At 44.9% G+C, this 22,376-nt stretch overlaps 1 protein-coding gene across 2 annotated transcripts in view; it reads right to left on the bottom strand.

The window, feature by feature from the left end:
• DOCK2 (dedicator of cytokinesis 2) overlaps positions 1 to 22,376 on the bottom strand; it is a 475,105-nt gene that overhangs the window by 26,258 nt on the left and 426,471 nt on the right. For both annotated transcript variants that reach the window (XM_032403689.1, XM_032403690.1), the window contains 8 exons: positions 20,924 to 21,009; positions 14,752 to 14,908; positions 12,771 to 12,811; positions 9,434 to 9,524; positions 8,531 to 8,650; positions 4,686 to 4,775; positions 2,822 to 2,926; positions 634 to 775 (listed from right to left, as the gene is read on the bottom strand). In XM_032403689.1, the coding sequence (XP_032259580.1) occupies positions 634 to 775; positions 2,822 to 2,926; positions 4,686 to 4,775; positions 8,531 to 8,650; positions 9,434 to 9,524; positions 12,771 to 12,811; positions 14,752 to 14,908; positions 20,924 to 21,009 (832 nt within the window). The remainder of the gene's footprint in view (positions 1 to 633; positions 776 to 2,821; positions 2,927 to 4,685; positions 4,776 to 8,530; positions 8,651 to 9,433; positions 9,525 to 12,770; positions 12,812 to 14,751; positions 14,909 to 20,923; positions 21,010 to 22,376) is intronic.

Genomic DNA, 22,376 nt, shown 5'->3' with positions numbered 1-22,376 from the left:
GGGTCAGTTGGTGGACAGCCCACTGGCCTCACGTAGGAGTTTTAATCTTATTGCAAGAGCAACGTGGCACTATTTCAGTTCTTGGAACCTGCTGTGCTCTTTCCCACTCGAGGCCCGGGCACATGATGGTCCTTACCTCTGTCTGGGCCATTCTCCTTGCCTCCCACTGACCTCTGGAGGGTTGCTAACCTTAAACATTACCTTCCTCAAGGAAGCCTTCTCTGCCCTCCCGATCACAGTGTCCTGCATGGCTTCCTCTTGGCATTAATCCCATTTTTATAAACATATTTAATGGTGCAATTAGTTTGGTGTCTCTTTTACTTGCTAGACTGCAAGCTCCCTGAAGGTAGGACCATTTTGTGAGTGTGATCTTCAGCACCCTGCGCAATGATCGGCACAGAGTCAGGGCTTGATAGTATTCATTATGAGAATGAATGAATGAGTGCATTGATCAGTGAATGCAACGTTCAGTTTCCCGAGATGGATTCTTTGGATCCCACACTGGACACTAAAATTGGCACCACTGCAATGATTCTGGCAGCAGCTCTAAGCTCTAAGGTGGGGCTCTGTGGGCTGAAGTACCAACAGAGCTGCCTCTGCCTGGCCCCTGGTTGGGCCATTCTCCAAGGATACACTGGCCTGGGGCATTCTTCACATCGTCTCCAGGGGCAGAGGTTGTATTCATCTTCTCTGCATTGGGGAACTGGCTCATCAGCTGCATCTGGAAATCTTCTCTCCGCTCATACTCCTTCCCTCGGTAGATGAATACTTTGTTCTGCAGAAAAATGACACCCAACAGAGATCTCAGGGCCCAGGCTTGGAGAACATGATGTAAGCAAAGCTGGGAGGCTTGTGACATGAGCACAGAGCTATGGTGACCTCCTATAGATCTCTCTCCTTTCTGCTTCCCCACCACAGCAAGGAGAAACTCAGCTCACCGACCTCGCTGGCCACATCACTTCTTTAAAAAGATTGATTCTAAAAGGAGGGGGGATCATGGATGCGGAGAACTTCTTCAGACTGCCCTGACAGCTTTCAGAATTACTCCTCACTTGGCTTTCAATGTGTCACACCTGCTCTTCTGTTTACATGACCGCAACACGTCTCTCCTGCCTTTCATGGGTCCTGTGGGCTGGGCCTGCAGCATGGAAAGTCCCAGCATTCGGGTCCTTCATCACATGGCTCCTGGCTCTAGATCCATAGAAACACACTCTTTATCCTTCTCTGACCGTGTTAGCCTCCTCTAAATTGGTAGTTTTCAAACAGGGGGTGATTTTGCCTCCTAAGGTATACTGGCAATGTCTGGAAATATTTTTGGTTGTCACAGCTTGGGGGAGGGAGAGCTACTGGAACCCAGTGGTAGAGGCCCAGGATGCTACTAAATGTCCTTCAATGCAGACGACAGCCCCCATAATGAAGAATAACCTGGTCTAAAATGTCACTAGAGCTGAGGTTGAGAAACCCTGTTCTAGAATGTTTCTGTACCGTCCGTGCCATGTCTAATGGCCTGGAAGTTCTGCAGTCCAAATCCACAACTGTCACCTCTGCACATCAGTGTTTTCAAATCTGGGGGATTATCAGATGGGCCTCGGAGACTTCTAGAAGTTCAGCTCCCCAGGCCTTGCTCCAGACCTGCTGAAATGGGATCTATGGTAGTAGGATCCAGAAACATGTATTTTTAACAAGCTCCTCAGGGGGTTCTGATGAACAATCAGGTTTGGGAAGCCCCCTCTGTTCCACTGAGGAAAGCCTTACTATCTACCTCTTCTGCAGGCTATGGTGCTCACTCCTATGAGCTCACTCTGACTTCCACACTGACTGGTTACAGCGAGAGACTTATCTCTTCGACTGCATTGTAAATCAAGTAAGGTTAGAGATCAGATTCGCTGTTTCTTTTCTACCTCCCTGACCTCAGAACTGAACCATAGCCTCACTGGAAGGAGTCCTATAGGAAGGAAGCCTATAACTGCCCTAGTCCAACTCTCTACATGATCAGTGAATATTCCACAAAAACTCTGGTTCAGAAAGTATGCTTCAGAGACCCCTGAGGGTCTCTAGGACACTTTCAGGACCTCATAAGACCAGGGAACACTCTTCAAAATAATGGACAGCTGGTATTTGCCTTTTTTACTCTCATTCTCTCAGATGTACAGTAGAATTTTCCAGAGCCTGCATGATGTGTATTGTCATGACAGACTGAATGCAGAAGCAGGTATAAGAACCTAGCTATCCTCTCTCAATCTAAACATTAAAGAGATCTGCAGAAATATGAAACAATCTCACTGTTGGCATATATTTTTATGGGAAAATATGGGAAAACACACAATATTTTTCATAAAGATACAAGTTATGCTAACACATGAGAGGTTAATTATTATTTTTAAATACAAAGATAAGTATTTTAAAATTGTCTTCATTTTAATTTTGAGTATGGTAGATGTAGACAGAACTTATAAATACAAAAGTTCATGGAAGACTTCAATAATTTTTCAGAGAGAAAAGAGATTCCTGAGCCCAAAGGGTCTGAGAACTGGTGCCCTGCAATGCCTGCTGGGTAGCTGAGGTCCTCTGGCTCTCCTTGAACACCTCACTCAGGGATGGGGAGCTACCACCTTGCGGGGCAGCTCTGGTTGCTGCATATCTAGAGAAACATGGGGTGGCTGAGGGTGGTGATGATGGAGGGGACTGGGCGTGTGCTGGGAGGAGGGCAGCACTCAGGAGGAAAGCACAGAGTCTGGGTATAAGCGGATCCTTGAAGCACAAAGTGACAGCTGAGAAGCCCCAGGCCCCTGGCCTGGGTCTCCGTCACCAGCACACTCACCCGCAGAAAGGAGGGAAATCCCTGGCCGTAGTATCCAACGGCAAAGTAGTCTGGCTTGGGCCTGAGGATTTTCATGATGTTTTCATAGAATTTTGCTTGCTGGATCTGGAGGGAGAAAACTCAGAGCTTATAACAACATAGATGTGTATCGAGGGCACATTCCACTCAGAGAGGCCACACTTGAGACATGATCATTATACCATGATGCCCAGTGCACATGTTTGCGTAACCATGGCTATGTCTATCATCATCACAGCAGTAGCTGTGTTTGCCCTATACCAGGTTCCATGTTGATCCCTCCACCTGTACTAGCTCACTTACTTGCATCATCCTCGTAACAAGTATCATATCTCTGTTTTGCGGAGAAAGAAATGGTGTCTCATAGTGTAACTAGTAAGTATGGAGCTGAATCCAGCCAGCAGTCCAGAGCCCCCATCGCCACACTGCTCCCTCCTCCATGCACACGAGGCATGTGTTTATGAGAGATAAATGTGCGTGGACACAAGCCTGTGCAGCACAAGCCTCAGAGCATGGATGTGCATGTACATCAGCAGGTGCATGAATCTGTACCGTGCATGCATGTTTGCACGCACACAAGTGTACCATGTGTGTTCATGTGTGCATACATGTGCGCACGCGCGTGCCACGTGTGCACACATGTGTTGTGTGCGCAAACATACATGTACCATGTGTGCGTGCACACATGCGCACCACGTGTGTGCATGTGCACATGTATTGCACATGTGGGCACGCATGTGTGCCACGTGTGCACATGTGCGCGCCAAGTGTGTATATGTGTACTCTGTATGCATACATGTGTGCCATGTGAGTACGTGTGCACCGTGTGCGTGTTGTGCATACATGTGTGCACGTGTGTGCTATGTGCGTGCGTGTTGTGCATACATTTGTATAGGATACGTGTGTGTACCTGTGTATACAAACGTGTATGGGATGTATGTGTGCGCGTGTGTGTGCATGAGTGTGCACTCTGTGTGCGTGTGTGTGTGAGCAAGCACATGAATGCACATGTTTAGAAGGCGTGTGTGTCTCCATGTCTGCAAACATCTATGTGGATGTATGTGTGGGGTAGATATCAGTGTCTCTTGGTGTGACTACATGTGTGTGTTTGCATCATATCTTACACACAGTACAAACAGCTAAGAGCTCAGCTGTTTTTAACAAGAACATGGTTCTCAATACCCATTCCCCTCCCCGCCCAAGAAGCAATAAACCACCTCTCCACATTCTGACTCTCATTTTAGAGTTTCCTGGACACAGCTGGACTGGCCTGTCAAAATAGGCTAAGGTGGGTGCCGGGGCCTGGCTCTGAGGTGACCAGGAAATAGGTGGGAGGTGTACAAGTGGTAGGAGCAGCCAAAATGTTCTGCGCTTTCCCTGCAGAGGCCACCTCCTCTCCAAGCCCTGGCATCTGCAGCCTGAGCAGGCTAGGCTGGCTTCCCCCACTTTCCACTTACCCCCACCAAATCACCAGCACCGAGGAGCTAATGGGGAATGGCCAGATGGGGAGCATTTTAATGTGATTTATCTGTTAATCAGAAAGCACAAATTTGTGCTTTTATTTAATTGGCTTAGTGATTTGTGGGGATGTTACTGCAAATGTAGCACAGTGTTTATTGGGTATGCAACAGCGTTCTTACCACTCCATCCGGGAAACTGTTGCTGATGAGTTTTCCCAGAATACCTCCCTCTGGAAATACTCCCAACTGGAAGGAAGGCTTTCAGCAGCCTTCCTCAGCTCAGGCCCTACTTCCAGTCCTTTTCTGCTGTCTTGACCCCACCTGGCCTACCACTTCCTCTCCCCAGCCTCTCTGGGGAGCCCGAGGCCCTGGGCACCCAGACTTACCAGGTTCTGGCTCAGGAGCTCATAATCAAAGATCTCCATCTCGTACTGTTCCGCCAGTTCCTTGCACAGACTGATAGCCTCTTCCCACATCTATAGGAAGGTCATGGACACAAAGGTTAGGAGACACCTCCAGGCTTGTAGAACCCTTGCTGAGGAAGGGACTTGAGGCAGCTTGCCTCCTGGGACTGCACTGCAAGCCTCATTCAGACCCAGGCCCGGCCCCACGCACAGGGAGCCAGGTACTTCCCAGAGAGCATGACCCTTCCTCTGCCCCTCATTCTGGTTTTGTGACAAATAATGGAGCAGCCAGAGATGAAGCTAAATGCTTTATTTGCATGCCCTCTGTGTCTTCACAACCGCTCTGGGAGGTGACTGGTAACATTCGAGTTTCCCAGGTGAGAAATGGAAGTTCAGACAGCAGAAACACTGTCCCAGGTCACATGCCCAACCAAAAGCTGGGCTAGAATGCACACCTGGGTGTGACCTGAGGATTGTCAACTATAGATCTAATGTTGTACAGCAGGTCTCTAGAACTTATTCATCTTGTATAACTGAAATTTTATACCTGTCTCTTCTTAATGGGGTTATTTGGAGTGTATGAGTGGGGAGGAGGCTGCAGAGAGGTGGAGATGGAGCTGGTACTAGAGTATAAAAAGAGTGATTAGAACTTTTTGTAAGGGGCACCTGGATGCTCCGTTGGTTAAGCGTCTGACTATTGATTTCAGCTCAGGTCATGATCTCAGGGTCGTGAGATTGAGACCCATGTTGAGTTCCACACTGGGCATGAAGCCTGGTTAAAATTCTCTTTCTTCCTCTCCATCTGCCCCCCACTCCCTCTCTTAAAAAAAAGAACTTTTTGGGGTGCCTGGGTGGCTCAGTCCATTAAGTGGCTGCCTTTAGCTCAGGTCATGATCCCAGGGTCCTGGGATCGAGCCCCACATTGGGCTCCTTGCTGAGCGGGGAGCCTGCTTCTCCCCTGCCTATCATTCCTCCTGCTTGTGCTTGCTCTCTCTCTGTTAAATAAATAAATAAAATCTATTTTTTAAAAAAAGAACTTTTTGTAACTAGGTCTTTTCCATTTGAAAAAAAATTTTCTGAAAAAACAAACCCTGGATATAGGGGATTTTCCTTTTCCTCTGCTCTGTCTTAGGCTGAATCCAATAGATCATCCTTCCATCTTAGACTGAAGGGGGTCGGGAGCCTCTGCAGAGAGGCGGAGGAGATGCAGAGTGGGCTGGAGATCTGGCAGTCTCAAGGGACACCCATCACATTTCATATTCAGTTTAAAATGGAAAATGCATCTAAATGGAGAAGCTAGGGGCGGTGGGAAGGAGAGAGGGGAGGTTGCCAAAATATAGTGTGTGCTTTGTAGCAAAAATGCTCTCTCTGCATCCAAGCATAAAAATAAATAAAAGCAAGTGCCGAGTGGAGGAGCCATGGCTGTAAACCCGTGGACAACTTAGTGAGCAGCATAAAAATGCTTTATGTGCCAGGAGGAACCAAGTCCACAGGCCAGACTGGGCTGGGGCTTTTCTTCTCTTCAGCCTGACAAGAAGATGGTGGTAAAGTCCCTGGGCTGGGTCAGGGGACTGTTTGGCTCACGTGTAGGTATTTGCCAACTTCCCACCATAATATGACAGAAATGCTCTCCCCATGTGTTAAGAGACCACTAAGGGGCGGCGGGGGGCGGGGGGCGGTGGATGGGAGTCAGATACCTTAGGATTTCCTCCTGAGTTTGCCCATACTGTCACTGGGACTTCTGAATCTCATACATTAACTTTGGTGCCCCTGTTGGTTTCTAGGCATGATATGGTATACAGTGATGGAATAGACATAAGTATGGACAAGACAGTCTCTTCTTCCATGAAACATTAGTGGGTAAAGCATACACATAAATAGATGTGAGAGTTGGGTTTTAAGGGATGTAGAGGTGTCCACCAAGTATTGACAGGTTGACTTACGGAGTAGAAAGCCACTGTGTGGGTCTGGAGCAATAAATCTCCATGAGGGGAGGTATGGGGAAAGGAAGGTAAAGGGATGCTAAAGAGTTTGGGCTTCATTCTGGAAGCTTCCACAGCAGTGGCTATCAGAGTGAGCTGTACCCATCTGTTCTCTCCTCTCTGCTCCCAAAGTACCTTGGCACTACCTTTCCCTCCCTCATCTTCCATTATTGTACAACATCAAAGGGTAATATGCAAAAAAAGATCATGATTGGCACGTCTGTTTTGCCAACTAGATGATAAGCAGCTAGAGATGAGGGATGATGTCTTTTTCCTCTCTGCTCAGCACAGGGTGAGTTGAACTGGATACTTTGCAGAGGACAAAGCTCAGCATGTCCTTTTGGGGCCTTCACACTGTGATGGACCGAATCAGCTATACACAAATAGTGAGCTCTGACTTGATTTGAGTAGGGCAGGAGGTTCCAGCAATGGCAGACTCTCTGCCCTCAAGAGGCTTATAATTGTAAATTATAAAAACAGCATTCTCTAACTGCTCAGATCCTGGGAATTTATAAGCCCTTCCACAGACATTACCTCATTTTGTCTTTCCAGGGAAGGTGGGGAGATCAGGCTAAGACAGATACAATGAACTGCAGTGACAGAACAGACCAAAATTAAGTCCATTAAATTATGTCCTGATAAGCTGTAAGAGACCTTGTAATTCAGAGGAAAGCCAGGGCTGTAGGTAAGCTGGAGGACTCAAGAAAGGTTTCATGGAGGAAGTGGCTCATTCACTGGGGACTTGAAGGCAGAGGAGGGGAAGGATGAGAGCTAAAATTTAAGAAGATAGGACTATGTACCAGGTCCTATGCTAGGTGTTCCACATGCACTCTCTCACCTAGTTTTCACAACATCACTAGGAAGTACGTACTATTAGTATCACTATCTTGGGTGGGAATTGGAGTCCCTAAGAGGTCAAGAGAACTGTAGGTAGTAGAGGAGCAAGGTTTGAAACCAGGCTGGCTCCAGAGCCAGAGCAGTTAGGCCACATGCCACATCTCTTACAGGATGATGGTTGCATTTGGGTTGGTGCTTCTTGAAGCTCTGCTGCAGACTGGGAGATGGGTAGCAGTTGTTCTGACTAATCTCCTGACCAAACACAACCAGATATTTTATCCTTGCTGTTATTCAGTTGCACAACTGATTTACTTACTCAACATGTATTTATTTGGCCCTGCATGTCAGGCTCTGTGCTAGCCACTGAGCATTCAGCAGCGGACAAGACAAGTCTCTGTGTACATGGCATTCTAAAATGCTGTTTTGTCTAGGTTGGTCAGGGAAGGTGTCCTTGAGGACATGATGTCTGAGCAAAGCTCCGAGCTGTGAGAAGGAGCCTGGCATGGAAAGCTATGGAGGAAAAATGTTCTAAGGTGGGAAAAGCAAGTGCAAAGACCCTGATGTGAAAAGGAGCTTGGCATATAACATGTGAGAGCTGGCAGGGATGAAATGAGAGAAGCAGTCAGAGAACAGCTCAGGTGGGCCCTCACAGGTCACGAGCAGGATTGTGTAATCATTCTAGTGGAATGGGGAAGCTATGGAGATGATCGTAAGCAAGAGAATGGTGAGATCCAATGTATTTTTTGTGATCCCCATTTCCTGTATGAAGGAAGATCTGTTGGAGTCAATAGAGAAAGCAGGCAGATTGCTTTGAACCCACTAATTCAAGTGAACAATGACGAGGCCTTGAATCGAGGTGGTGAGAAGGTGGAGCCAAGTGATCAGACTTAGAATTGGGAGGGAGAGTTGCCCAGACCTGTAGATGGATGGGGTACAGAGTATAGGAAGGAACCACCCTTCCCCATTGCTAAGGTCCCCACAGAGTGAGGAAGGACAGGGACAAATTACCTTTCCTTTGTCAAAGTAGCCTATGATGATCTCATAGAGCGTCTCCTTCAGCTGTCGGTGAGTTTGGGGGTGCTGCTGGCCTGTCTGCATGACCTGCGAGGCGCACTGCTCATCTGACCACTGAGGAGAGAAGACACATGGAGTCACCAGGGCTGAGAGGCAGCCAAAGGCAGGTGAATCCTCACTAAGGAGAAGCAGGAGGAAGCCCTGCCAATACCCCTGCCAGCTTGCCCACCACCCCGGCTGTGAGTGGGCAGTCAGAGAGATGCTGGGCTGCAGTATCCATTTGGGAAGTGCCTCCTGATTTTTGACAAATGGTGCTTATTTGACTCTCTCTTGGCTCATGTGTATGGTTTGTAGGGATTTTCTCTGAACCCCTATAAGACGGTCCCAGCTGTTCCAAAAGCCAAAGGAAATCCTTTAGATGCTGTCCAGTTACAATACTGTTTTCAAGAGAAGGAAAACAGCTCACTGGGCATGCTAATGATTTATAGTTGACGTTTAGATGTTATATAAAACTGTGAAACATATCTCAGGGGGTTATTGTTGTTGCTAAATGTGAAAGTCAATTGAAACCTTACGTGACCAGGCAAAGAAGTGCAGAAAAGTTACTGGCCAGGTCAAGAGTTTGGGGACACAGCAAAACAAAATTTATTGGATAATTCTTTTTCCTTTCCTTTCCTTTCCTTCCCTTCCCTTCCCTTCCCTTCCCTTCCCTTCCCTTCCCTTCCCTTCCCTTCCCTTCCCTTCCCTTCCCTTTCCTTTCCTTTCATCTCTTCCCTTCCATTCTGTTTTTCGCTTTCTCCCTCACTTTCTACCTCTCTTTCTTTCTTAACTCTTTAATTTGCTGTGAGGGCCATATGGAGATCCTAGCACAGATCACTTTCACTGGAAAGGCAGTACCTTGAGAAGCCAGGTGTGGAGAAGGAGTGTGTAGGCCGCCTCTGTGTAATTGTCACAGTCCAAGTGAAGATCACGGAGTTTGTACAGGTACCTATGCAGGGAAATATGCTAGGTTATCAGGTTCAGTAATAAGGAGGCAGGAGGTAGGGCCAGGTGGGACTCAGACAGAACAACTTGGCACCTCTTAGGATCACAAAGGAGTCCTCCATCTCTGATAATCAGCTCCCCCTACATGGGTGATGACAGCAGCCCTTAGAGTTGGTGGGATACTTCATGTGTGACAGGTACCATGCCAAGTATTTCGAAAGCCTTAGATCATTTAATCCTCATGGCAACCCTGGGAGATGGGTTTGTTGAGAATTCCCACTCCCAGATGAGAAAACTATGGCTAGAGAAGTTAAGTATCATCCCAGCCAGTGTGCAACTTGATACTGAAGGGCCTGGCCAGTGCAATATGACAAGTAAGGAAAATTAAGGAAGAGGAAATGAATAAATCACAGAAGTCTTGGGCTAATAACTGGAAGATCTGGAACATGATCCAGGCTCATTGTCTCCAGAGCCTGTGCTCTGAACACTGTACCATTCCAGGAGAATGAACAAGCAATAGCACTATAAAGGATAGTTCTTACCCTGTCTTCAGTGTTCTCTTGGTATAAAAGAAGTGTATTTTCTGGTAAGAAAAGGAAGTGGATCAGGGCCTCAAGATTGGATATTCATGTAGAGACCTTGAGCTGTCAGTAGGGAGAATATACTATTCAACCATAACCACATTCCCTCCTTCTCTCCCTTTGCAATGTGAGGTTCCAGTACTGAACCCTGGGATGACTCTACATTGTAAAGATACAGTTGTGATCTATGTTGTGAAGGAGAGGTCTGTGGTACTATGAGAACAGGATTCATCCAGGTGGGGAGAGGAGGGACTTCTAGAAAATTTCCATTGCATGGCAGTTAGGCTAGGACCTAAAAGTAAGGGGAAGAATGAGGGATGAGCACCCCGGGTAGAAAGATTTGCTCATTCATTCATCCAACAAATGGGTACTTTATATGTTATATTCATCCTCCCAATCATCCTTTTATAGATAAGAAAACAGATTTATGTTAAAGTAGACAGAGCAAGAAATAGGTAGAACTGGGTTTCAACATCAGCAATTTCTGCCTCTATAGTCATGGCCAGTCCATTCTTGTCCCTCACCTTTCTTCTCATCAATCAGAGTTATCAGTGAAATTACATGTGGTTTGCATGCAGGGAGTGTTGAGCATGTGTTCTACCTTTAGAGGTTTCTATAGGTTTCTTTAGAGGTTTTGTATGTATATAGCTGACCCCTACCTTATATCCTCCTGCCCATCCTTGGTCCCTTAAATCCCTAGATAGCTGGGTCCAAAAACCTTTAAGAGAGCAGCCAGAGGGACAGATTTCCTGCAACTTTCAGCTCCCTGATCAATCAAGGCACCCTCTCCTCTCCTTTGCCAACTCAAGGATTTGGTGATCAACTAAAGAGCCCAAAGGAAAACACCCTGATGGACCTGACCAGGGATTCAAACTCAACAGCTACACAGGCCAGATGGGCAGCTTGAGTGAGGTAGGCACAGTGAAGTTCAGTGGGGAATGGAGACAATGTCATGACCAGAGTACTCCAGTTTGTCAGGACAGGAGGAGGGCTCAGTGTTGCCACACCTTCTGAGTTTTTTAGAGGAGGGATATTTTTATTTTTATGTAAAATCTCTAGATTTTAAAATTTTGGCAACCAATTTAAAAATGTTTTTAAATACTATGCCTGCCAAACAGAACAGGTTTCCAGACTATATCCTGTTACATTGTTTGGTTTAGGCAAATGCGGTTTTCCTAGATTACAACAGAACTCAAATCTCCAGAGCTTATGGAGATCTGGGGCTCACCATCTGTGTTTCTAAAATGGGAAGGAAAGAAAAGAGGTTGGAGAGATGGATCCATGTGCTAGACACTTTACCTATAGCATCTCATTTAATCCTAAAAACAGAAGGTAGAATGGAAACATTCTATAAGGGGAAACCTCAGCCCAGAGAGACTGAGTGATCTTATCCAGGGTCACCGAGAAGACAAGGTGAAGACCCCAGGCCCTTTGGACTCCAAAGCTTTACACTACTATAATAAGTCCTGTCTAGCGATGTTATAAATACTATCTAAGCTTAGGACAGCCTATGGAATTATCTTTGATCCAAATGATAGTTCCTATTCCTGGAATAATGCTAAACTAAGTACCTAAAAATATCTGCAATAATAGCAGAGTAGGTTCAGACTTGGAGTCTCTGGCCTTTGACAGAATGGGTCAAAAGACTTGAAAATGTTTGTTAACCTTCTGGTCAATTTCTCTTTGTGGACTCTTGTCTCAGGAGGATATGCACAAGATATATCTTGGACACATAAGACATACATCCAAGAATTTTGTCGTTGTGCTATTTATGATAGAAAAAAGTTGGAAACAACCTAAATGTTCAACAATATAGGATTGGCTATATAAATTACAGTATATTCTGGAAAGAGAATTTTATAGTTTCATTAAAAATTATGTTGAAATTCATCTGTTGACATGGAATTCTTGTCAAGCAAAGAATAAATTATGAGCAATATGATCTCATTTTTGTAAAAAATATGCAGGCATAGAATTCTATCTATATATAAATATAAAAGGGTCTGAGAATATGTATGGATTATGGGAGTTTATGTCATTTCTTTTGTTTTTGTCTATATTTTATGAGTTTTTTTGTTGCTGTTGTTTTGGTAATAAGTATGCATTATTTTTGTAATGAGTAAAAATAACAGTAAAAAAACTTTGGGGAAAAAAATATGAGATTCCGAGAAAAATTGGCAAGGGAGTTTTTTGCTCCAGGCTAATGTCCTCCAAACCCCCGCCTTCATGATATATTCAAATAAATGTCTTTTAAATGCCTACAAGGAAGCAGGTATCATGCATCTTGGTATTTTTTTCTCTTTGAAATTGGGCTGGCCAATGGGCTAACTACAGGCTTCATAAACCCTGGACTTGGGCCTCATGTGCCCGCCTTCAACAAATGTAGATGCAATTCACCAGCTGTCCACAAGGTGGGTTAAGGAAAGTGTGGTCTGTGGACACAGCAAAACAGTATGGTGGGCCACAGAAGTCCAAGTAGTATGGGGGGCTGCTTATAGGAAAATGAAAGGAATTGAATCTGGAAAGATTGATAGTAATCGGAACACAGAGGGACCTAGTGTTAAGAAGATAAGTTTAAATTTTATCCTGAAGGCAGTGGGGAGCCATCAATGGATACAGAGCAGGAGAATGACACAGCAGGTCTGGGTTTTAGAAAATAAAAATCTTACCTTATGTACATCTCTTCCCGATTGTTATCTTTGTAGAAATTCTAGGTAGTGGAGGAAAAACAGTGATGAGTGTTTTTCTTTGCAGAGCAGCAGGGGTAGAGGGTATAGTGAAGGAGATGTGAGGAAGACTGCTGTTTACTATCTGGGGACCCTGAGATGGGAGCACAAAATTTATTTTCCTGAATGCATCAAACACCCTTCTTAAGAGATTCTGCCTTGAAAGTCACTTCCCTGATCCTTAGACTGTAAAGGGACAGAGGGGGTACCTCAACCATCATATACTAGGGGTGAAGTTGAGCTATTTGCTGCACTGAGAGGGGCTGTCAAGATTGAGGCAGTCTACTTTGCCAGAGTCTACAACAAAAGGCAGCCCAGCTTGATGTTGACAAGCTCAGACCTAGTACTCAGACGGAGCTGGTTGGACTCAGGGTAATAGCAGTAATCAGAGTAATAGGAATAGTAATAGATCCCAAGGAGAATAATGGATCATAACCCCTGTTGGTACAGCAGTATGAGGAGTTATGATGAGACTCCACAGGCAAAAACACTTAAACTTGGCAATACCTAGGAAGCCTGACTCAAGCTCAGGGGTCATTTATACTAGTAGTGGTCCTGGGCTCCACCACCAGAGATCCTAATCTCATGCATTTGTAAATGAGTCCTTACAAATTCCAAGCCACGAGGTCATGGTCTGACCCATGAGCCATACATTGAGAAGACCCTGGCTTAACCCAATGTACCCACGTGCACCAGAGGCTCAGAGAGGGCGAGGTGATGTGTCCCAGGGTACACAGTTAGTGGGTGGCAAAGCCACCTGAGACCTCAGCCCCCCTGACACCCTCTCCCTGTCCTCCTTCCTGATGCCATGTTTATGCCACACCAAAAGCTAGCAGGGTCTAATTGCTTGTGGATCTGCCTGTCCCAAACTCTCTCCCTGGTCAGAGTCTGACTGTTGAAGGTCATTTTCTTCAACTAACTTCTGTCTCTCCATAGAGAGAAATTGCTAAACTCCTGGAAAACCCCTCTTCTTGCTCTTTATGTAAATTGGACCTAGTGGAGTTATTAGCAGTGAATTCCTTTCTGCTGTAATCAGGATTTTTAAACTCACCTTAGCATTTCAGAAAATCAATGGCAATATCTAGGCTGTTAAAAAGGGAGTCCACTTAGGGTAAACAGAGGAACTATAGGACAGGACTTATATTGCTGGAGCATTGAGCATGGCAGGGGGCATTGATATGATGGATAGACCACATGGTCTTTTGGCCAACGTCATTCATTTAAACCGCTTTAGGGTGGGCTGATGTGATGGTGTGAAATGCTGGGGCTGCTATTACCTGTCTCATGACCGTATGGCAGGACATATGAAGGGAGACTTTTCAGGAGTTGGCCCTTGGCAGGTCATATGGTGTAGGGGTTAAGAGCCTGCACTTGAGATTAGCTGCTCTGATTAGCCTGGCCCATACTAACTTGTTGTAAATTCTGGTTATTAGATTACTCCATTCCGTAAGAGAAGGAAACTAATATGTAGTAAGCATTTAACCATGCCCCTGGACTGCATAACCTAAGAAATAGGTACTATTATTTTTTCTATAGAACAGATAAGCCAACTAAACCTTCAGAAAACTTCCTCGACTTGTCTATTCTATTAATTAGAACCCAGGAGCTATGTAACTCCAAAGCTCCTACTCTTAACCACTCTCTAGTGCCACTTTCTTTCCATATAATGTGTTAAGTACTAAAGAAAACACTCATTTCCATTTCATCAATGAGGAAACTGAGCATGGAACAGTGAAGTTATTGGCCTCAAGTCACAGAGCTAAGCTAGCAGGTGGCAGAGTAGGGATTTGATCCCACTTTTGTCTGGTTTGTGAAGCCGTTAGCACTACTTCCCTATCAAAAGCATAGTGAAACCCCAAACCAGGCCTGCCCCCAGGACTCTGGTCTGATGGGACCTTGGGGCAAGGTGGCCAACCCCACATACCAGCAGATTCACGGTGCAGCTCATGCGGTTGTCTTTGCTCTCGTCCGTCATCACACCCCGGTAATCGAGCAGCTTCTCCAGGAGGCCTTTCACCAGGTTCACAAAGTTTTCCACCGACTTGAAAATAGTCGGGTGCTCTGCAGCACACTCCATCAGGCTGTGGGCAGAGATGGGAGGGCAGTGAGCTCATGGCCAGTGTGTTGGTGGGGGAGGGGAGCAGATAAACCAGTGAATCCAAGCTCCTCTGGTTCATGTGTTGGCTCATTTTGTTCATTTATTCAATCACGTATTCATTTATATACTTATTTGTCCATACAGTTTAACAAGTATTTAATTTTTTCGTCCACCATCAGAATGGGAAAAAAAAAAATGTCCAGTGTGGGCAATGGTGTGGAGAAATGGTCACTTGTACACACCCACATTGGAAGTAAATCAGTACAACCTTTTGAGTAGCAATTTTCACAATATCTATCAAAATTGTAAATGTGCATACCCTCCGACGAAGGTACTCCGATGAAGTACCATTCTACTTCAGGGAATCTATTCGACAGAAATATTCCCAGAAGCATGCAAAGATTTATAATAGTTACAAATTGTGTCTACAGTGAAATAGTTGAAACCATCTTAAATGTCCATCAATCGGCAAACGGTTAATAAATTAAAGTATATTCACAAAATGTAGTTCTATGAAGACATTAAAAAGTATGAGACCTCAATATGCTGAAAAAGCTCTATAAAATATACAGATCAGTGAGAAAAGTAAGTCTCAGAACAATTTATTTTTTATTTAACCAACTGACATAGAACCTACCATGTCCCAGGCATTATTCCAAATGTCTCACAAATGGTAACTCATTTAATCTCCCATCATTGTCTTATAAGATGGGATGCTTGCAGATGGGGAAACTAAGACACAGTGAGGCCAACTAACTTGCCCAAAGTCACACAGTTGTTAAATATCAGCATTCTGGCTCTAGCGTTTGTGAGTAGAGGTGCATGTCTGCATCATGTATCTCTGTGTGCTTATAAATGTGCCAAATATGGTCAGGAAGGATAAACACCAAACTCTTAATGGTAGTTGCTTCCGGCAAGGGGTCTAGGTTGGAGAATAGAGAAGGAAGTATTCATTTTTAAAATTTAAATGTGCATATGTTATTTGAAAAATTTACATTTGTTGTAATATTAGTATTCTAAATTTAAAAAATAAAAAATAAAAAATGTGGCATTCCTTAAGCATCTATTGGTTGTTAGGCCCTATGATAGGCATTGTGTGGGGTGGGGATGGGGAGAAAGATAAAATAAGAAATATAAAAAAATCATGTCTACTTTCAGGAGGCCCACAGGCTAGGCAAGGGGAGACAGATGGATTAAAATTTTGATTAATGACTACTTCATATTAATCACTTATTCTGCACCAGACACTGTACTAATCACTTTTTTCTTTTTTTTTCTAATCACTTTTTTCTTAAGAAATCATCATGATAAGTCTGACTGGTAAAAATTATTCCCCTCATTTTATAGATGAAGGAATCCAGGCTCAGAGAGGTTAAATGACCTTCCCAAATCACTCTGGTGGTAAGAGGTGACCTTGGGAATCAAGCCAAATACTTCCCTATTTTCCCACAGAGAAACACTGTGGCATGTTCTCAGGCATCTTGAGTAGACAAGCATTACCCAGGCTACTATTTGTTTCTGGCTACTTTCCCCATGGCGGCTTAGGTCCCAAGAGCTCCTAGGAGGGAAAGGTGAGAAAGGCAAGGACTTTGGAGGGTCATTTCCTCCCAGAAGCCAAACCAGGCTGCAAGGAGGCGACATCTCCAACTGTGGCTGTGATCAGACAAATCCATCTTCTCCGTGGGAGAAGCACCTGTTCCCTGGCTCTCAATGAGATATGCAAATTGCCCTGTGATTTAGGCCTGTCTGGCTCAGTCACAGCTGTGCCTGACTCCTTCTGGGACGGTCACTTCCAGCCCTGTTTCCCAAGCTAATGACAATGTGACAAAGCTTTGTCCAGTGTTTGGAGTGTGATTCCTCACAGCCTCCCAGGCAGCTCAGACCCAGAAGGTATCTCATGGCCTGAGTGCAGCCAGACTAGTGGTTCTCAGTCCTAGCTACATGTCAGAATCAGCAGGGGAGCATTTTATAAAGCTCAATGCCCACCCTAAAATCAATGACTTTGTATCTCTGGGAGTGGGAGCCAGGTAGCAGTATTTTATTTTTAAAGTTCCCTAGGTGATTCCAATATGCAGCCAACATTAAGAACAACTCGTTTAGTCCAGGGCTTTGCAAAGTTCGATGTGCATGGGAATAATGTGGGGATTAACAGATTCTGTTAATAGATTCTGGTTTAGTAGATCTGGGCTAGGGCCTGAGATTCTGCATTTCTAAAAAGCTCCTGGATGATGCTAGTGCCATTGGTCCTTTGTGAAGCATGGGTTCAGAACACAGTCTTGGCTTTCTTAGTTTCACTATTCTTTAGGCACAGGGTAAGAAAGCTGCTCATATGGTCTAGGATTGGTGAGATGGATTGGCAGATTGTTTAGAAATCACCCAGCTGTTCACCATCCACCATCCATCCATCCACTCAACAGATATTATTCTAGGAACTAGGGATTCAGAAATCATTAAGACACTGACTTCTAGGAAATCACAGTGTAGCAGGGGAAGCAGATACAGAAATAAAAACTAACCATAGTATATAATACTACCATTTATTGAGTACTTCCTGTGTTCCAGATGCTGTGCAAACCCATTTTATTGGTTATCTTGTTTAATACTTACAAAATTTCCTTGAGTTGGGCATTATTAACATCATCAATTTATAGAGGAGGCATGAGGCCCACGGGTCCTGGCAAGGTCACCCAGCTGTTCCTCTCCTTTGAATCCACAATAGAGGACAAGTACAATGAAAAGGGATCCTGGGAATCTCCAGGTGATGCAGATAATTCCTCACTCAATGCAAGGAGAGGTGGCAGAGCCCTTGCCAGCCACTCCAGGTCTAAGCTCCTGCCTTGAGGGGCCTGGAGGGAACTCACATGGCCTTGAAATTGATTTGCATTCAGTGTGGGAGGCCTTCAGAGGGAGGAGCCCAGGCCCACTCTGTCAGTGCTGATGGAACTGGGTTTTCACTCATTCCTTTAAAAATGATGTATGCAGCACTACATATGACAGGTCCTCTTTCAGGTACTGAACTGGCTTGGGTGGGATCTTGGCCCTAGAACACATTCTCTGCCCCCTTCAGCTTTCCAGCTCCCTAGCCACTTCTAGAAAAATTCTCAGGCAGACGGCATACAGCAGGATAGCATGTCTAATTACTCCATTCAATGTGGGACCTTCACATTAAGACAGTTATGGACAAACGGGAGTGGGCTCTGAGGACAGTTCTGAGGGTAAGGAGGAGTGGGATGTTCTGTAAGGTTGTATAGCTTGTGTACTGCACAAGAGCCCACAAAGGCTGAAATTCAGCCCCACTCCATGCCCTAAGCCTTGTGCCTTAATGCAGGGCTATAGCTGCCCCAGGAAGGGAAGCCCTGCTCTATTCACAGAGGCACCATCATATTCCTAAGCCGTGTACCCACAGGACTATGTTTGCCCAGAGCAGGTCCTACATACCAGTGGAAGCCCTGAATGAAGGGCTGAGTAGATGGGCTGGAGGAACTGAGGATGACTAGCCTGGAGGAGATATGCCAGGTAGGTTCATGGTTTCAAATAACCACATCAGTATCTACCTGGAGAATAATAATAATAATAGCTAATATTTCCAGAGTAATTACTAGTTATCAGAAATTGTGCTAAGTACTTTACATGACTTCTCTTGCATAATCTCAATGAAAACTCTAAGAGCTGGATAGTATTTTTATCCCCAATTTGCAGATAAGGAAACTTGAGGCTCAGAAAGTTCAAAGGAAGAAGCAAGGACCTGGCCCCTGGACATTCTAATGGGACCTTGACTCCTCTGGTTGGGTTTGATTAGTTTTGTAGAAATCATTCACACCTCTCTCTCAGGAGCAAAAATAATGAGCTACTTTTGATTTCCTCAACCTCTAAGGATTCCTTTTATAAATAATCACTCAGGAAGGATTTGAAAATCCTTGTTGATCATCTGAAGACTGCCACAGAGCCCCATCCGCTTATAAAAATGGAAATTGCCAGCACTGTAAATGGTTTCACTTATGGTCAATATTTAGATTTTCCTTTTTAGAACTTTAAAATAAACATTGACTCAGGCAAAATGTCACTTTTTACCCTGGACAGTCAGTCTTGATACCCACCCGAGGGGCAGACAGTGGGTTTCTCCTTCCGGCTGAGCTACCTTTGCAATCCATGTGTTTAGTGAGGGTTGTGCACAGTGACAGAAGGGGGACAGGGCCCACTGGGATGGTACTGCTGGGAATCTGCTCTGCCCACGGAGCAGGGCAGGGAGGGTCACTGTGAGGGTTAGAGCAAGGCCTTTAGTCTTGCTTTTGTTATTAAAGTTGAAATATTCAAAAAGGATTAGGAAAAGAATCCAAAATCAGAGTTATATCAGAGAATCATACAAATCAGAGAATATACAACTAGGAAGAAATGAGCCACAGTCCTAAACCTTGGATGAAGTCCTTCTGGGGGAAAGGGGACAACCGACATGGAGACAGAAACTGGGAGTCAGGTGTCTGAGCAAAGTATATTTACTAGGCTTTTACCTGCTGTGTGCCAGATACTTCATAGTTATTCATTCTTTAAAATAACCACAGGCTTATTCTTCCCATTTTATAGATGGAGATACTGAGGCTAAAGATGTGATTGGCCCAGAGTTAGAGAGATGCTAGGTGGTGGGATCAGGGTTAAAACCCAATGTCTTTCTCCAAATATATAAAATTGGTCAATATGCACATGAAAAAAATGCTCATCATTAGCCATCAAGGAAACGCAAATCAAAATGACAATATCACTTTCACAGCCACTAGGATGGCTCTAATTAGTAAGAGAGATATTAACAAGTGTTGGGTCGAATATGGAAAAACTGGAACTCTCATACACGGCTGGTAGGAATGTGAGTGGTCCAGTACTTTGGAAAACAGTCTCATGGTTCCTCAAAAGGCCAAACAGAGTTACCAAATGACCCAGCAATTCCACTCCTAGGCTTATACCCAAGAGAACTGTAAGCATATGTCCACACAAAAGCTTACACACAAATGTTCATAGCATCACCATTCTTAATAGTGAAAAAGTAGAAACAGCCGAAATGTCCATTAATAGGTAAGTGAATAAACAAAATGGGGTGTCTAAACAGTGAAATATCAGTCAGCCACAAAAATGAATTAAGTGCTGACACCTGCTACAACATGGATGACCCTTGGAAATACGCACCAAGGACCATATATTGATTCCATTTATATGAAATGTGCAGAATAGACAAATCCACAGGGACAGAAAGTAGGGGGGATGATGGCTAAAGGACATGGGGTTTCTTTTGGGAGGGAACAAAACTGTTCTACAACTGATTGTGGTTATGATTGTATAGCTCTCAAATACATTAAAAGCCATTGAATTGTACACGTTTAGTGGGCTGTATAGTGTATTAATTATATCTTAATAAGATGTTAAAACAAATCAGTGTCCTGATTCCCAGTTCAGTGCTGACCACTGTGCACTGCCTCACTCAGGTTCGGGTCCCAGCTTGTCCACCCAACTAGCTTGTTCTAGTTTCCTCAGACAAGACCCTCCCATGAGCCTCAGGGGCCAGCTCTGTGACCCGGGGACCAGAGAGTAAATGCAGCTAAATGAGGCAGTGTGCAGAGAGCATTTGGCATGGCATCCATGTGCTTCATGCGCTCCCTATATGTTGGTCATGATCAACATCTGTCTAAGATTAAAAGAGAAAAAAGGAAAAACTAGCAAGAATTATTCCACAGCAAAGAGGTAACAAAAGTGAACATTTTGGTGGATTGTTTTCCCCTTCCTAACACAGCAAAGTTTCTTTTTATCTGTCCCATTCCATCAATATCAAAGAAACAGCCACTTTAGGGAGAGATATTTGAGGTTTCTTTTAAAAGTGAAGTTTCTCCAATACCAGGAGCCACCAGATGGATCTCTAGGGGGAGGAGAGAGCCTCTGAAGGCCCTGGAGTTCTGAGCCCTCCAGCCTCCAGCCCACCCCCCGGCTCCTCCCGCGCATGGGGCGCTGAACTTACATCGACTCCAGCAGCTGCATGTATTGCTCATCTCCTCGGCCCCCTTCCACCTCATGGTCCAGTTTGAGGATGATTTCATTTTCAAACTGAAGAAATACGACATGGAAATCAATAATAACAATGTTAGGAGGCTGAATGTTGAAATTAGTCAATTTGTTATTTTAACCAAAGCTTTAGGGAGCGCCTATCATTTCTCAGGGTCAGTGCCAGGAACGGGGAGTGCACACAGAACAGGATATTATGCTTGCCTTTGGGGAGTTCCGCAGAGCACGGGGAAGAAAAGTAGATGGTAAGCACTGGAGAGAGAAGGAAGGAGGGAGTGGGAAGGGCGAGTGAAGGGGAAAGGGCATTTCGAGCAGAGGGCACAGCATGTGCAAAGACATGGAGGTATGTGACAGAGCCCTGCATCTTCAGGGAATGGCACGGTGTCATGGACAGCTATCATTTCTGCCGGGCTGGCATACCTTTCTCCATACTTTGGTGATCACACTGGTCCTGGTCTCAGTCTCCGGGATGCAGGTGAGCTGACCAGGCCTTCCTAGCTCCAGGTACGGGCACGTGACCCAGGCCTAGCTCTTAATCAGTATCTTTCATCATCTAGACACTAAGATTAATAAAGGCTCAGGAACTCTTAGCAAGTCTGTCTGCTCCACATGAAGACGGAAGGCTGTAAGCCTGAGGCTGCTGGAGATGACCACAATGAAAGACCGTGCCTAGGAACACCAATACGGAGAAAAGCGGAAAGGGGGAGATGGAGAAAAGCTGAGCCCCTGAGCTCATCCATACTTGAAGCTGTCATATTTGTATGAGCTGATGCCTCAGAGAGTATGGACTGGGGACAACTGTAATGGTCAGAGATCAGACTAGGTAAGTGACTTGAAAGTGAGCACATACCCACAGTCCCACCAAATCTTGTTACAGTGAAGACGGAGAGTTTTCTATCTCCCTACTTTCACCATCAAGAAGCATCTTACCCACTTCAGTTCATGGTTTTTTCAATATTATAAAGGGCCATACTGGGTCCCTTTTCATGGCTGTAATGTAAAAACGGTTTGTACTGTTTTAATAACATGCCCTGATGAGTCCATCCACATCATGCAGTGCACTTCTCAATTTTACCATTAAATAAGAAACTGGCATCTGGAGAAAGGAAGGAGGCCCTTGGCAAAGGTCACCAAGGTCAAGGCAGTCTTTGGGTGGGTACCGCTGGCTCCTCACCCAACCTCTCTACCCTCAGTCCTTAAAATATCTCCACGAGGTCTGGAGGTCATATTTACAGATGATCACTTTTTTTTTTTTTTAAGAGAGAGAGAGAGAGAGCATACACAAGCAGGGGGGAGGGGCAGAGGGAGAGGGAGAGAAAGAATCTCAAGCAGCCTCCACACCCAGCATGGAGCCTGATGTGGGGCTTGATCTCATGACCCTGAGACCATGACTGAGCAGAAATTAAGAG

Source organism: Phoca vitulina, unplaced genomic scaffold, assembly GCF_004348235.1.
Source record: "Phoca vitulina isolate PV1807 unplaced genomic scaffold, GSC_HSeal_1.0 scaffold6, whole genome shotgun sequence".
In the NCBI taxonomy this organism is placed as follows: Eukaryota; Metazoa; Chordata; class Mammalia; order Carnivora; family Phocidae; genus Phoca; species Phoca vitulina.
This window is presented reverse-complemented; position numbering and strand designations above follow the sequence as displayed.